Genomic DNA, 15,098 nt, shown 5'->3' with positions numbered 1-15,098 from the left:
GCCGGCCTGGCTCCTCCTCGGGGCGGCGCCTGGCCGGGAGGGCGGCGGCTTCGGAGCGCCATGGCCCCGGTGTGCGGCCGGGCCTGCGTGTGGCGGGGCGGGCGGGCGCGCTGGCTGCGGCTCCCCCCGGCGCCGGCCCGCCTTCTCCCCGCCAGGCACCTCGCAGGGACCCCCGGGAGGTGAGCGGGGCGGGGCGGGAGGGCAGGAGAAGCGGCGCAGCTTCGGGGGAATTGACGTCGAAGTGAAGCGGGCTCTGGCTGAGGGCAGGCCTAGGCCCCTCAGGTGTTTGGGGACTACAATTCCCAGCATCCCACGCGCTGGTCCTGTCAGAGAGGGATCATGGGAGTTGTAGTCCCGAAACAGATGGAGCCTGGCTTAGGCCCCACTCTCTTGGCTCCCCCCCAATTAAAGGAAACCTAAAACTGGATGTCCATTTCCAAAATATCAGATAAAAAGCAAATAAAACCTACATTGTCAATATTTGATAATAATAGTAATAATAATAATAATAATAATAATAATAATAATAATAATAATAATTTATATATTTATACTCCACCCATCTGGCTGGGTTTCCCCAGCCACTCTGGGAGGCTACCAACAAAGTATTAAAATACAGTGGTCTGTTAAACATTAAAAGCTTCCCTAAACAGGGCTGCCTTCTAAAAGTCAGATAGTTGTTTATTTCCTTGACATCTGATGGGAGGGCGTTCCACAGGGCGGGTGCCACCACCGAGAAGGCCCTCTGCCTGGTTCCCTGTAGCTTTGCTTCTCGCAATGAGGGAACCGCCAGAAGGCCCTCGGCGCTGGACCTCAGTGTCCGGGCTGAACGATGGGGGTGGAGACGCTCCTTCAGGTATACTGGGCCGAGGCCGTTTAGGGCTTTAAAGGTCAGTACCAACACTTTGAATTGTGCTCGGAAACGTACTGGGAGCCAATGTAGGTCTTTCTTTTTTTTTTTTAATATAATTTTTATTAAGTTTATAGTATACAAAATCCAACTTCCAAACACTTATTTCCATAAATCTAGTAGGTCTTTCAAGACCGGTGTTATATGGTCTCGGTGGCCGCTCCCAGTCACCAGTCTAGCTGCCGCATTCTGGATTAGTTGCAGTTTCCGGGTCACCTTCAAAGGTAGCCCCACGTAGAGCGCATTGCTTGGCTGGGAAGGAATAAGGACCAGTGTTGGATTTAAATATAAATGAAACAAGCTCTAGCTTAGGGCCCCACTCTCTTGCCCCCCCCCCAAAGGGCAAAAAAACCTGGATGTACATTCTGAGGTACCACTGTAATTGATGTAAAGGTAAAGGGACCCCTGACCATTAGGTCCAGTTGTGGCCGACTCTGGGGTTGCGGCGCTCATCTCGCTTTATTGGCCGAGGGAGCCGGTGTACAGCTTCCGGGTCATCTGGCCAGCAGGACTGAGCCGCTTCTGATGAACCAGAGCAGCGCACGAAAACGCCATTTACCTTCCCGCTGGAGTGGTACCTATTTATCTACTTGCACTTTGACGTGCTTTCGAGCTGCTAGGTTGGCAGGAGCAGGGACCGAGCAACGGGAGCTCACCCCGTCATTGCGGGGATTCGAACCGCCAACCTTCTGATCGGCAAGCCCTAGGCACTGAGGTTTAACCCACAGCGCCACCGACGTCCCTTACGTAAAAAAAATATTTTACGTAAATGCAAAAAAAGCAAAAACAAACAGACTCCTCTTGGAAATTGTCTGATAGCTTTTGACCGAAATAAGTTCTTTGCTAGTGTGGAGCGTGTGATTTTCATTCTTCTCAAACCCGTTTTCAATAGCACTTTTGATGTGGCTGTTGTCGGCGCTGGGATTGTGGGACTGGCATCAGCCAGGGAGCTCAGCCTGCGACATCCATCCCTCACTTTTGGAGTGCTGGAAAAGGAGAAGGAGTTGGGTATGATATCTGAATCTGATAAAAGAGCTCAGCGCCTCCCGTATTAGTTTCCCTCATGCATTTTTAACTTCCGCCTGCCCCATCTTCCAGATTTGGTGGTGGTTATTTAAATGGCTTACTAAAATGCATCGTTCAGTTAGGCGCAATCCATTGGGAACATTTCTTGTAAGGGGCCAATTTTGTACAACTTCCCATTTATCTTAAAAGGCCTACTGCATGGAAAGGGATGCTCTCCACCCTGCCCCTTCTTCCACCAAAATTAGGCTTGGAAGATGACTTTATTGTCACCAGTAAGAGCTTTTTTCCAAGCCTAATTCCAAGGGGGGGGAGGGCAATTTGGAGGGGCGGTGGCAGTGGATGAGGGACGAGCTAATCCATCATTGCAAACTTTTCCTTATATATTTCTGGTCAGTTTACACCACATTTATAGTTACTTCTCATGGCTGAAAAATCACCTGGCGGTTTAAATATGTATTTCACCTGACAAAAAGAATAATGGTCCATGCAGCATGTATTTCAACATCTCTCCTTATTTGTAACACATCTCTCCGACTAGCCTTCCATCAGAGTGGACACAACAGCGGTGTTATTCACAGTGGGATCTACTACAAACCGGGATCTCTAAAAGCGAAGCTGTGTGTGGAGGGGGCTGCCCTCTGCTATGAGTACTGTGACCAAAAGGGAATCCCGTATAAACAATGTGGCAAGGTATGGTAGGTGCAGCACTTTTTGCTTTTCTGTTCCAGCAACTCTTAATAGCCTTGTAGAGCACTGTACATCAAAAGAGTTCTTACGCCTTTGCTTTATACATTTGAATTTTCTGACTGTCATAAGAACAGTCTCTTAAGGCCATGCAGACAGAGCTGTTCCACCTGGCCTTTGGTTTGGACTCAGTCTGACCCTTATGTTTCCCTCCCCTTATGGTTTTGATCTATGGGCTACTATTAAAATGAGGCTGCATTTTAAATTGTATTTTAACCTATATTTTAAATTGTTTTTTTCTCCCCTCCCCCCCTTATGTTTTTATTGTAATTTTACTGGTGTTAGTCGCCCTGAGCCCGGCTCTGGCTGGGGAGGGCGGGGTATAAACAATTTTATTATTATTATTATTATTATTATTATTATTATTATTATTATTATTATTGGTACATCGGCAATGAATTACAGTCATACCTCAGGTTGAATGTGCTTCGGGATGAGCGTGTTTGAGTTGCGCTCCGCAGCAACCCGGAAGCAATGGAGTGCATTACTTCCGGGTTTCGCCGCTTGCGCATGCGCAGACGGTCAAAATGATGTCACGTGCATGCGCAGAAGCAGCGAAAAGCAACACGCGTGTGCACAGACGTGCCATCGCTGGTTACATTTGCTTCTAGATGCAAACGGGGCTCCGGAACAGATCCTGTTCACATGTAGAGGTACCACTGTAACTGAGTTTCCTGGTCTTAATTAGGGTGAAGCCCTAATCATGAACTGGACCCCAAATGAGATATAGCTATTTAAAAAAACACACTCTTAAAATGCTCTGAAAAAAAACCGTTGTAATGCTCACAATGGGAAATTTCATAGAGTTCCAATTTTGGCCTTACAGCGCCATCTGGTGTCACAGTGTTATAACGCATTTATAATGTTTTATTTTTACTAATGTAGCTGAGTCCTTGATCTTTTGGATATATCGGGGAAAACACACCAGCTGGTAGATTGGTAGATCATGGGGTGCCTGTGGTAGATCATGGGACCCCTCGCACCCCCCCCCCCAAAAGCATAACAACTTTGATTTCCCAAAAAAAGCTTTTTTTATAGTGGGAGTAGATTGCAGTCTCTTGGAAGTTGGACAAGCCTGACCTATGCCAAGTTTTTGAAAAGAGGATTAATTTCCATTCCATTAAACTTGTATTTAATTAATATGGCAACATGCCGTTCCTCCGGCTCCATCCCACACAGCATGGTTGTCGTTACCTTTACTCTGTCGTTGCATTTTTACTCTGTGGCTGGCTCACGTTCCGCATTGTAAATTCCTTTATTTCTTCTGCAGCTGATCGTTGCAGCTGAACAGGAAGAAGTTCCGAGACTCAAGGCGCTGTATGAGAGGGGCCTGCAGAACGAGGTCCGCGGACTGAAACTCATCTCTTCCAAGGAAATACAAGCGAAGGAGCCCTACTGCCGGGTATGCAACCTCATTCGATGTGATGATGATGATGATAATAATAATTATTATTATTATTTATTTATACCCCGCCCATCTGGCTGGGCTTCCCCAGCCACTTTGGGCGGCTTCTAAAAAAATATTAAAATACTGTAATACATCAAACATTAAAAGCTTCCCTAAACAGGGCTGCCTTCAGATGTCTTCTAAAAGTCTGGTAGTTATTGTTCTCTTTGACATCTGGTGGGAGGGCGATCCACAGGGTGGGTGCCACTACCAAGAAGGCCCTCTGCCTGGTTCCCTGTAACTTGGCTTCTCGCAATGAGGGAAACGCCAGAAGGCCCTCGGAGCTGGATCTCAGTGTCTGGGTAGAACGATGGGGGTGGAGACGCTCCTTCAGATATACTGGACCGAGGCCGTTTAGGGCTTTCAAGGTCAGCACCAACACTTTGAATTGTGCTCAGAGACGTACTGGGAGCCAATGTAGGTCTTTCAGGACCAGTGTTATGCGGTCTTGGCGGTCGCTCCCAGTCACCAGTCTAGCTGCCGCATTCTGGATTAGCTGTAGTTTCTGGTTCACCTTCAAAGGTAGCCCCACGTAGAGCGCATTACAGTACTCCAAGCGGGAGATAACCAGAGCATGCACCACTCTGGCAAGGCAGTCTGCAGGCAGGGAGGGTCTCAGTCTGCGTACCAGATGGAGCTGGTAAACAGCTGCCCTGGACACGGATTTGACCTGTGCCTCCATGGACAGCTGTGATGCATCTTTTTTGTTCTAGGAACCTTTCGGAGGGGGTTGGGATCTAGGGAAGCCCAGGACAGCTGTTCACCTCCCCATCTGAATTGCAGTGGTACCTCGGGTTACAAACGCTTCGGTTTACAAACTCCACTAACCCGGAAGTAGTACCTCGGGTTGCGAACTTTGCCCCAGGATGAGAACGGAAATTGTGTGCCGGCAGCGCGGCGGCAGCAGGAGACCCTATTAGCGAAAGCACATCTCAGGTTAAGAACGGTTTTGGGTTAAGAACGGACCTCCGGAATGAATTAAGCTCGTAACCCTCCATTAAAGGAGCATAAGAACCTGTCTTCTGACGAGTCACATCATTGATCCATCTAGATAAGAGGTGGAAGCCTCTGGCCAGCAGACCATTAAAGCTTATCAGGCTATTATCCCCCAAGCTTCACCCCTGGTAGTGACCTCAGCTGATGGGCGTGAGGACAGGATTTAATTCTGCATTGGTTGCATGATTCTGTTCCCAGACAGCAGGGTTTAATCTCTGCTCATTCATTTAGTGAGGGTTAAAATGCTATGCAAAAGTGCTCTTTGAAGCAGCACTCAGGGGCGAGCTACTTCAAAGAGCACCTCTGTGGTTTGAAGGAGAAGCGGAGAAAGCTCTTGGTAACATCCTCCCGCGAGGAGGTGTACAAATGTACAGAGGGCTCTTGGAAAGCCCTGTGGTTTGCTTTGAGGTCCCGACAATTAGGTTCTTCAAAGTCAAGTGATGTCACTGCGACACCAGAGGATTGGCAGATGGGCGGCCCAAACACCTGCCAACTTTCGCCTGCCCCGGGTGCAGGAGATGAAGATCAGACCCTTCAGCCAGAAAAGGTGGCCCACCCGCTGTTTAGATCAGCTCTGTCTGCACTGGCAGCAGTCCTCTAGCCTTTTGCTTTCGCTGAAGGCTGGAGAGCAAGAGGGGTCGGTGCGCACAGACCCCTCTTGCTCTCCAGGCTTCAGGGATAGCTGCCTGAAGCCTTTGGAGCGCAGCGGGACCTCGCGCTGCGCTCCAAAGGCTTTGGGTTCCTTTTGCTGAAAGCCAGGAGAGCTGCTCTAGCTTGGGGATGGCTGTGCATAGCCTCCGCAGGGCAGTGGGGTGAAGGCACAGGCTGTCCCAGAAGCCAGAACAGCGAGACGGACCACTGTGCAGCGCTCCGTCTTGCTATCCTAGCTTTGGGGTTAGCTGCGCAAAGCCTCCCCAGGGCAGCACACAAAGCGCACAAAGCTAGACCAGCTATCCCAGCGGCTATCCCAGAAGCCAGAACAGCAAGAGGCTATCCCAGAAGCCAGATCCCTCTTGCTGTTCTGGCTTCTGGGATTCAGAATTTTTTTTTCTTGTTTCCTCCCCCCAAACTAGGTGCGTCATATCGTCTGGTGTGTCCTATAGAGTGAAAAATACGGTATATAAGCCCTGCTGGAGCAAGCCAAAGGGGGCCTCCTGCAGCAGCCGAGCAGATGTCTGTGGGGAGCCCACAAACTCTCTCCTGCTTGCACCCCCCAGCAGCTGACTGGGAATTGGAGGTCCTTTGTGTTTACTGCTCAAGTGTGCTGCTTAAGAGCCTGTCTGGACTGGCAGCTTCTCAGCAGGCCTGAAATGGAGTCTTTCTGTCTTCCTCCTTCTTGAAAACTCTCTGTGGCCCTAAATCCCTTTGAATGCCTTTTCAGGGTTTGATGGCCCTGGACTCGCCGTACACAGGCATTGTGAACTACAGGCAGGTGGCCTTTGCCTACGCTGAGGATTTCCAGGCAGCCGGAGGGACTGTTTTGACCGACTTTGAGGTCAAGGGCATTGAGGTGGCCAAAGAAAGTCCTGCTGGAAGTGAAGACGGTAAGGAGCTTTCCTTCTGACTTCTTTGTCCTTCCTTCCCACTTTGGCAGTCTTCCTCCGTGAGGTTTTGTCGTGACATGCAGTCCTGGAGCTCACAGCCTCTCAGGTGATCCTGCGGTTCATGGGATGATCTAGGGGAGTGACGTGGAATGTTTTCAGGTGTACGCAGGAATTGCTTTAGAGACCATCCGGGGAGATGCAAAATTCCAGAACTAGCCCATAGCCTAAATTCAAAGAAGCCGTAGCTGAGAGAGACAGAGCTGCGGCAATTCAGTAAACTTTCCTTCCTTGCAATTAAATAGGAAATCGTTAGTTTATAGTAGGTATTCTGAAATTATTTTAAAACACAACTGGTGCCTTGGAACTGAAGCCGTTCTCTGAAACTTTTCGCTAAAACGAGATGATGGCACATTCTCTTTTTTTGGTCCGTTCAGAACCCAGTGCGAAATGTGATCTGACTATTTTGTATTGTGGGTACATAGAAATCGTGCCTATTTTTCACCTTCTGAGTCTGAAGAGCAGTGGAGGCTGTGCGGAGGTAGAGAGAGGGTGAAAGAGGCGAGCTAAAGACCTCTTGCTTATGGGTCACTTCTGAAAGAGCAGCTTGTCTCTCTTTAAGGGTAGAAACTCTAGCTCAGTAGCAGAAAACCTCCCTTGTATTCAGAAGGTTTCAGGTTCAATCCCAAGTCTCTCTTGCCCCACTCCTCTCTGCTTGAGATCTATTGCCCATCACAGCAGATAATACTGGGCTAGAGGGACAAGTGTCCTGACCCTGGAATTAGAAGGTTGGTGAAAACTCCTGTTCCATTCTGTTGGGTACAGCTTTGTTTTTAGCCTGGGCTGCCCTAAGTATTTAGGGCCTTGAGTCTGCCTGACAAGTTCTTCTGTTTTGTCCTTGTGGTTCAGATGTTCTGCTTACCATATATGTACTTGTTTTATGTGTGCCGTTTATAGTTTTCATCTTATTATTTACAGGGATGAAATATCCAATTGTTGTTAGAAGCTCAAAGGTAAGTCCAAGTTTTCAGATTATATTTTACTTCTCAAGCGCAGAATATTTTCTTTGTGTTTTGGCATTTGTCGCATGTCAGGCATACAAAAACTTTAACCACAATTTCTGTCGTCGCCACAAAAACAGTTTGAGATGGATATTAATGTGAGTCAGGCAGCTCTTGCCTCGAGGGCTTCATAGTCCTTTCCCTGCTCAAGGTCTAGTCTTAAGAGAGGATGGTGCCTGACTCGCTCGGAAGGTGGTGGACTCTCCTTCATTGGAGGGTCTTAAGCGGAGGTTGAATGGTCATCGGTCATGGAATTGAGATCCCTGCATAGCAGGTGCAGGACTGGATGACCCTTGGTGTCCCTTCCTACTCTACAATTCTGTGATTCTATGACTCTGCCCTTGAAGGACCTCAAGCGCCTCTCATGTGGAACCTGAATCTGCAGTTCTGCCTGCGCAGCAGCTGCCTAAGACCCCTTGCTCCCCTGCAAAGAAACAGAAAAGACACTGGCAGGTCACCCATTGAGGACCAACTGGGGGGTTCCAGGCTGGGATTCTGCACCTTTAATTCCTGCTGGCTTAGCTATCAGCAAGCCACACCAGCCTCCTGCAGGAGCTCTCCGTGGTCCTGAAGAGCCTGCCAGGTGCTCTTTGGCCTGTCAGACCACTCCTGGTCAAGATCAGACCTCTTCACCTCCACCTGTCACACTAGAACAGGGACCTTCAAGCATGGTGAAGTGATGGACATGAGGCAGGAGTTGATAATGCAGGTGAGCTGCACATAGGTGAGCTGCAAGCAAGCTGCCAGCCAGCTCTGTGGAGCCTCCTTTTATTGACATAATATGCAAACCCAGGGAGATACATTTTGGGCTGTGACCTTTACACATCTTCTGGTCCCGAGATAGTGGGGTGGTACAAAGTTACTGTTTCCACCGCGTCATTTTCCCCTTGCACAGTGTACGATGAAGGAGACAAAGGTCTCAGAGACAAAGGTTACAGACAGGACAACGCAGGCTACTGAGACCGCAAAAGGTTAGACAGAGGGCACGATGTTCAGACAGCTGTGGTTTTGTCTGTGAGGGGAAGTGTGCTCCATACCCCAAGGTCACGCGTGCTGAGGCTGCCTGCGGGTGGGGAGTGTGCTCCGCACCTAGTGATCATCCCTACACATGGGGAGCAGCAGGGTAGAAGGTGTGGAAATGGAGGAATAAACAGACAGCCTAGTGGGTCAGCTGGTTTTGTGACGATGTTAGATGGAGCTGTAGTTTTGCTGAGCCTCGACATCTTCTTTTGCGCAGGGGGAGGAAATCCATTGTCGGCATCTTGTGTCCTGTGCAGGGCTTTATTCGGACCGCATCTCTCAGATCAGTGGCTGCAGCCCGGAGCCTCGCATTGTTCCATTCCGGGGAGATTACTTGGTGCTGAAGCCAGAGAAGTGCTATTTGGTAAAAGGAAATATTTATCCGGTACGTCAGTTTACGGAGAGCTTGAGAAAGCCCCTGGTGCTTCGGGATGCTTTGAGTACTGGTGTTATTTATTTAATATTTATTTAATACAATATTTAATATTTACTAAGCTGTACACATGGTGTGAGAGGCCTTCTAGTTTCAGGGCAGATCCACTCTGCAAACTTTAGCCTATTTGAACTATTTTGGCTTTCCTCTAATGAACCTTGGGATTGTCCTCTTCTGAGAATCCTCAACCTGTGGAATGCCCTCCCTTCAGATGTGAAGGAAATAAGTAGCTATCTTATCTTTAAAAGACACCTGAAGGCAGCCCTGTTTTTAATATTTAATGCTGTATTATTTCTAACACTCGATTGGGCGGGGTATATTATTATTATCATCATCATCACCATCACCAACCACCCGGAAAATTAGTCCTGCGGCTTTGGTGGTCAAAGACACGTACAATGCTGGTGGGAAAGTTATATAGATATTGAAATTACCTAATCTGAACCAGTCTGCTTTAGAGAGGGTATATTTGGGAAATGTCGGCTGCTCTAAGCAATTTCCCAGAATATTCCAAGTTACTGCTGCCAAGTTCCCTTTTCTCCATTCTGACTCTCTCCACCCCCCCCCAGGATGCTGATTTTTATATATCCGTACATTTAGCTAAGTAAGAGTTTGTATCTCGATAGACAAAATCCTCGGAGATGTATTTAGGTCCACACATGCACTAATCTTTCTCAGGAGGGCAGAAAAGAAGAAGTGTGTGACTACAAGTGTTGTTGCTCATATTTATCATGTGATGTGCCTAGCCTAAAGAACTCCACAAAGATTGGCACTGAGACACATGGGGGGAGGGAGCGCTACCTGATGAACTATAGTTGCCAGATCCCCATCTTTCATTTAAAAAGAGGGTGAGAGAGAGACAAGCCTGCTCCCTTCTTTTCAATGTTTTCTTTGGTTTCGCCATTCAGAGAGATGCTCCTTGGGCCATTCTTGTGTGATGCGGAGTGTGGTTCTTTCAAATGCATTTTGACTCCTGAGTGTGTTTCTCATGCTTTAGGTGCCTGATCCCCGTTTCCCCTTCCTGGGTATCCATTTCACCCCGAGGATGGATGGCAGTGTTTGGCTCGGGCCTAACGCCGTGCTTGCTTTCAAACGAGAGGGCTACAGATTCTATGACTTCAGTTTCCAAGATTTTGTAGACGCGGCGGCTTACAGGTAGTGTCCTCTTTTCCATTCATCTGCAGGTGTAGAGCGAGAATCTCATTACCTCTGCCCTGCCCCACTTTCTGCAGTCTGTAGTATGAACTATAGTAATCCCAGGAAGCATCGCGCTGCATACTATGGGTGATGGACACCTGCTTCTTGCATAGGTTGTTCTCCAGGGTGTTATGGGTTGAGCATGTGCATTTCTGATGCTGCAGGGAACACCAGGGGGTGGGTACAGTTTCTGTAATATATATATTTTTCCGGTATTGTTGCTCTTTCCTCTTAAGTCAGCCAGCCCCCAAGCCCTTGACTTTGGCTGCATCTCAGAGCTAAGGACCAAAATCTTGTCACTTTTTAAAAAAGCATTAAGCACACCTGTAACATACAGTGTTAGTGAGGGACTACCATAGCTGTTATAAAAATGAGAGTTTGGTAGCGCCTTCAAAGTTGAACAGGTTTTTTAATGTTAACTGATGTGGTTAAACTATTTTTTTAACTAAAAAAACCCCTTAGACTGAGTTTTAGCACACATGAAAAACTTAAAAACAAATAATTATTTCCTGATGAATAGCCTTTGGACTATAACGTAACTTAAATAGAAAATTTAAAAATCTTTAGAAAGCTTTTTCCTCCAAAAGCATTTTATTTAATTTATTTATTTATTCAAGAAAAAAAACACACAAAAAAACACAAATACCAAATTACACACAAATTACAAAAATAACCACAAATTACAAAAATAACATAAAGCATTTTATTTTAAAAATCTGATTTAAATAAAAAAAATCTGATTTGAATTTTTAAAAATCCAATTTATTTTTTAAAATCATTGATTTTTATCTACCCTGCTTTGTGAATGGTAACTGCAAATAGTTTACACTTCATCATGAGGGCCTTTTTTGCATTTCTTTCATTTTTGACTGCTCTGCTTACATTTTCCCTTTACACTTGTGTGTGTGTGTTTGCATGCATGTGTATGTACATATCTACCTACCTACCTACCTACCTACCTACCTACCTACCTACCTATCTATCTATGAATGGAAGCTACTTGCAATAAATGTTGCCTTCTCTCCCCAGTGGCTTATGGAAGCTGGTGTTGAGGAACTTCTCTTATGGAATGGGAGAAATGTACAGAGCGTGTTTCCTTAGTGCTCAGGTGAAGCAGCTGCAGAAATTTATACCAGAAGTTACCATCGATGATATACTCAGGTAATCCTTTTGGGGATTTAGACATCACGGAAGAGGAGAAGAGCCCGGCTGCAAGTCCTGCACCTGGTTCTCACAGTGGCCAAACAGATTCCACTTCTGGGAAGCCTGAAAGCAACGGCAGGGCTCTCCTGACCTGCGATTCCCAGCAGCTGGCATTCAGATGCATACCACCTCCGACAGTGATGTTGGATAAAGGATGGTATATAAATCTGGTATATAGAGCCAGTGAGAGCCAGTGAGGTGTAGTGGTTAAGAGCAGTGGACTTGTAATCTGGTGAACCGGGTTCGCTTCCCCGCTCCTCCACCTGCAGCTGCTGGGTGACCTTGGGCCAGTCACACTTCTCTGAAGTCTCTCAGCCCCACTCACCTCACAAGAGTGTTTGTTGTGGGGGAGGAAGGGAAAGGAGAATGGTAGCCGCTTTGAGACTCCTTCGGGTAGTGATAAAGCGGGATATCAAATCCAAATCCAGTTTAATGTAAATGCCCAGTGCGCTTCCATCGTCACAAGTCCCACTACAGCAGAGCATTTCGCGCAGCAGTTTAAGAAGGGCAGGAGAGGCAGTATCTTCTCAAAGAGGAGTCTTGGAGCATGCGGTTGTAACTCAAAGATAAGGTTTATTTACAAAACAAAACAAACCCTGTTGAAGAACCACACATCTCAGCAAACACACCCAAAAAGGGGAGAAGGGAAGAACAAACACACGGGAGACTATTTATACAAACTCATGTTCCTGGAAGCCTAATGACCTCCAGCTGCTCAGTGATTGGAGCGTTTCTGCTACCTTTTAACCCTTTGATAGCAACAAAACTCTAATAAATTTTAAAAAGCGCCTGAGATATGCAGTTTCCACTTAAAACAGCATATGAGCATCTGTAGGGTCTAATAGCAATTTAAGCATTTTGTTCCTAGACAAGCAGGCCGGGTCCCAAGTCTCCTGTTGCATTAGCTGTGATAATCAGAGATACAATTCAAGGTCCACTTTGCCCTGTTTGAATGCCCAGCTTCTCCTTTCTTTTTGCAGAGGCCCAGCTGGTGTCAGAGCTCAGGCCTTGGACAACGACGGAAACTTGATCGACGACTTTGTGTTTGACGGAGGCACTGGAGACATCGGCAGCCGAATCCTCCATGTCAGAAATGCCCCTTCACCTGCTGCTACCTCCTCCCTTGCCATTGCGAAAATGATCGCTAACGAGGTGGAGCGGAGATTTGAGCTCTGATGGAATCCTGGAGGCCCGTTGGATCTCTTTTGTGTTCAGACACTGTGCTTGGAAGGGTGGCAGTCAAGGAAATGACAGGGAGGTGGCCTTTTGGGGAGAAGCAATCAGAAAGAGAGGCTGCCAACTGGAAAGCCTCAAGCTTTGCAATATTCCGATGAACCTCAGAAGTCATGCCACGTAAGGTCAAACACAGTGAACACTAGTCAGGTCCATTAGACGCCATATTAATTTGGCAGGAGAGATTAACTTGGCCCTGTGGTGTACTCAGGAATGCAGTTAGAGCAGCAGACATCACCACTGTTTCTCCTTATAATTTCGCTTTTGAACTAACTGGGTATGCAGGTGCTGTGGCTGTTTTAATTTCCCTCCGTCCCAAAATCACCTGAAAAAGGCACAGAAGGAACACAGTCTGCTCTCCACAAAAAGGGGGTTGTCTGCCCAAAGCACGGTAAACCCACAAGTCTGTCTTTCTCCCTGCCCATGCCAGGCCACACTGTGGGTTGTGGCAATTGCAATAACAGGCGGGTGGTACCATTGCCAATGTGCCCTGAGCCCCAGGGAAGGATACCTGTTTATCAGAGTACTGAATGTGATTCCCACCTTCCAATTTGCAGAACTTAGGAAGTACACCGCTGGCACGATCCAGAGGGAAGTGCTCGTGGGGGGTTGGACTAGATGCCCCTCAGGATCCCTTCCAACCTTACAATTCTACCATTCTAAGCCCCATTGAGTAGCTGAGAAGTGTGCGGGAGGACAGTAATAGATAGTCCTCTAAATATTGGATGCACGGAGTAGTTTGGTCACAGCAAGTGGTGCTTTTTCTTTGGAGGGTTTTTCTGTTTCAGTCTTCATTGAAAATGGGCAAACAAATTGGTGTTTCATTTTCTGGTTAGATCTACATATGCACACAATCTTCATTTACTGGATAATCCAGATATGCAAAGATCAGGAAAAAATAAGTTTTATCTAATTAAATGGAAGCTATTTTTATAAAACAAAAGATAATGGGGGTATATGATTAGAAGCAAAAACAGCCATGATCTGGATCTACATTTTTAGAATGTGAATTCATGCAAAACTTGTGCATTACAACGATAAATAAACTTAAACAAAAACTGTTGCATAAATGCAAATGCATTGTCTTCATTGAGTTACGGTGTACAGTGGTACCTCAATTTACATACACTTCAGGTTACATACGCTTCAGGTTACAGACTCCGCTAACCCATAAATAGTGCTTCAGGTTAAGAACTTTGCTTCAGGATGAGAACAGAAATCGTGCTCCGGCGGCGCAGCAGCAGGAGCCCCCATTAGCTAAAGTGGTGCTTCAGGTTAAGAACAGTTTCAGGTTAAGTATAGACCTCCGGAACAAATTAAGTACTTAACCCAAGGTACCACTGTACATTACATTTTGTTTCTATTCCAAATAGACTGTGAATCACTGCAGTTCTTGGTATTACAGTCATCTGCATCCCAATATTTTTTGGACCTAGCCATCCGCTTTGGTGAGAAACATGAAAGCCTGACGTCTTGACACCCCTTTCCTGTCTGCAGAACCCCTTCCAACCTTGCTACTGAACCTCTGCCTTGTGAAGCAGGAAAACTTGCTTGTTGCACTTAAAACTACATTCAGACACCAGTGAAAGCTGAAAGGGAGAGAAGCAAACCTGTTATACCCTTGATGGGGAAAGAGGCTGCAAATAAATTTCCCCCCGTAAATATTGGTTGCCAGCACCTTTCAAGGGAGCAGAGGCAGGAGTTATGTGTTACCATTGCTTAATACCACTAGGAGAACCTAGTATTCTGGATCTGTTATTGTAAGGGCAACATCGGCTATATATAACACCAAATCAGTCTGAAAATCAGTGTACTGTATATATTGTATATTGTTAGAAGAGAATTATATGAAAATGATGTACTGATGGTCTTCTTTGGCGATCACTCATAGCCAAGTAAGATTGTCTTCCACAAACACGATTTTAACAATGAGTCCATAAGTGACTATGGAGGCCAATTCTGGATCCACACGTCCTTCTACAGTGGGGACATTGGTGTCCGGCAGGAGTTATGGTGAGGGTTTGCCAAGCGTGCCTTCCTCTTAGCACGTTTCTCCCTTGCGTCCTGAGTTTGAGTGTCTTCAAAGCCCATGACACCTTTGGTAAAGGCTGTTCTCCAACTGGAACGCTCACAAGCCGGTGTTTCCCAGTTGTCAGTGTTTATACTACATTTTTTAGATTTGCCTTTTTTGGATGTTGAGTGATAGGCCAAGCTTTTCGTAAGCTTCTGCAAAGATATTTAGGTTTGAAGGTCATCCTCTGAGTGTGCGCACACTACGTTGTCATCA

The 15,098-nt window shown here is 46.7% G+C and overlaps 1 protein-coding gene across 2 annotated transcripts; it reads left to right on the top strand.

Annotated features, from left to right (window-relative positions):
* The first annotated feature begins 32 nt into the window (after window positions 1-32).
* Window positions 33-13,887, top strand: L2HGDH (L-2-hydroxyglutarate dehydrogenase). 2 transcript variants are annotated; one of them, XM_081913338.1, is made up of 10 exons: window positions 33-179; window positions 1,803-1,918; window positions 2,475-2,626; window positions 3,951-4,082; window positions 6,505-6,667; window positions 7,643-7,677; window positions 8,963-9,130; window positions 10,176-10,333; window positions 11,405-11,536; window positions 12,559-13,887. In XM_081913338.1, the coding sequence occupies exons 1-10, from the start codon at window positions 61-63 to the stop codon at window positions 12,752-12,754; spliced, it is 1,371 nt and encodes a 456-aa protein (XP_081769464.1). In that variant the 5' UTR covers window positions 33-60; the 3' UTR covers window positions 12,755-13,887. The 2 variants fall into 2 exon arrangements, with proteins under 2 accessions (XP_081769464.1, XP_081769465.1); XM_081913339.1 differs by lacking the exons at window positions 33-179; window positions 1,803-1,918 and having other exon boundaries at window positions 2,488-2,631.
* The last annotated feature ends 1,211 nt before the right edge of the window (window positions 13,888-15,098 follow it).

The sequence above is a fragment of the Podarcis melisellensis genome, assembly GCF_964234715.1.
Source record: "Podarcis melisellensis genome assembly, chromosome: 1".
NCBI classification, from domain to species: domain Eukaryota; kingdom Metazoa; phylum Chordata; class Lepidosauria; order Squamata; family Lacertidae; genus Podarcis; species Podarcis melisellensis.
This window is presented reverse-complemented; position numbering and strand designations above follow the sequence as displayed.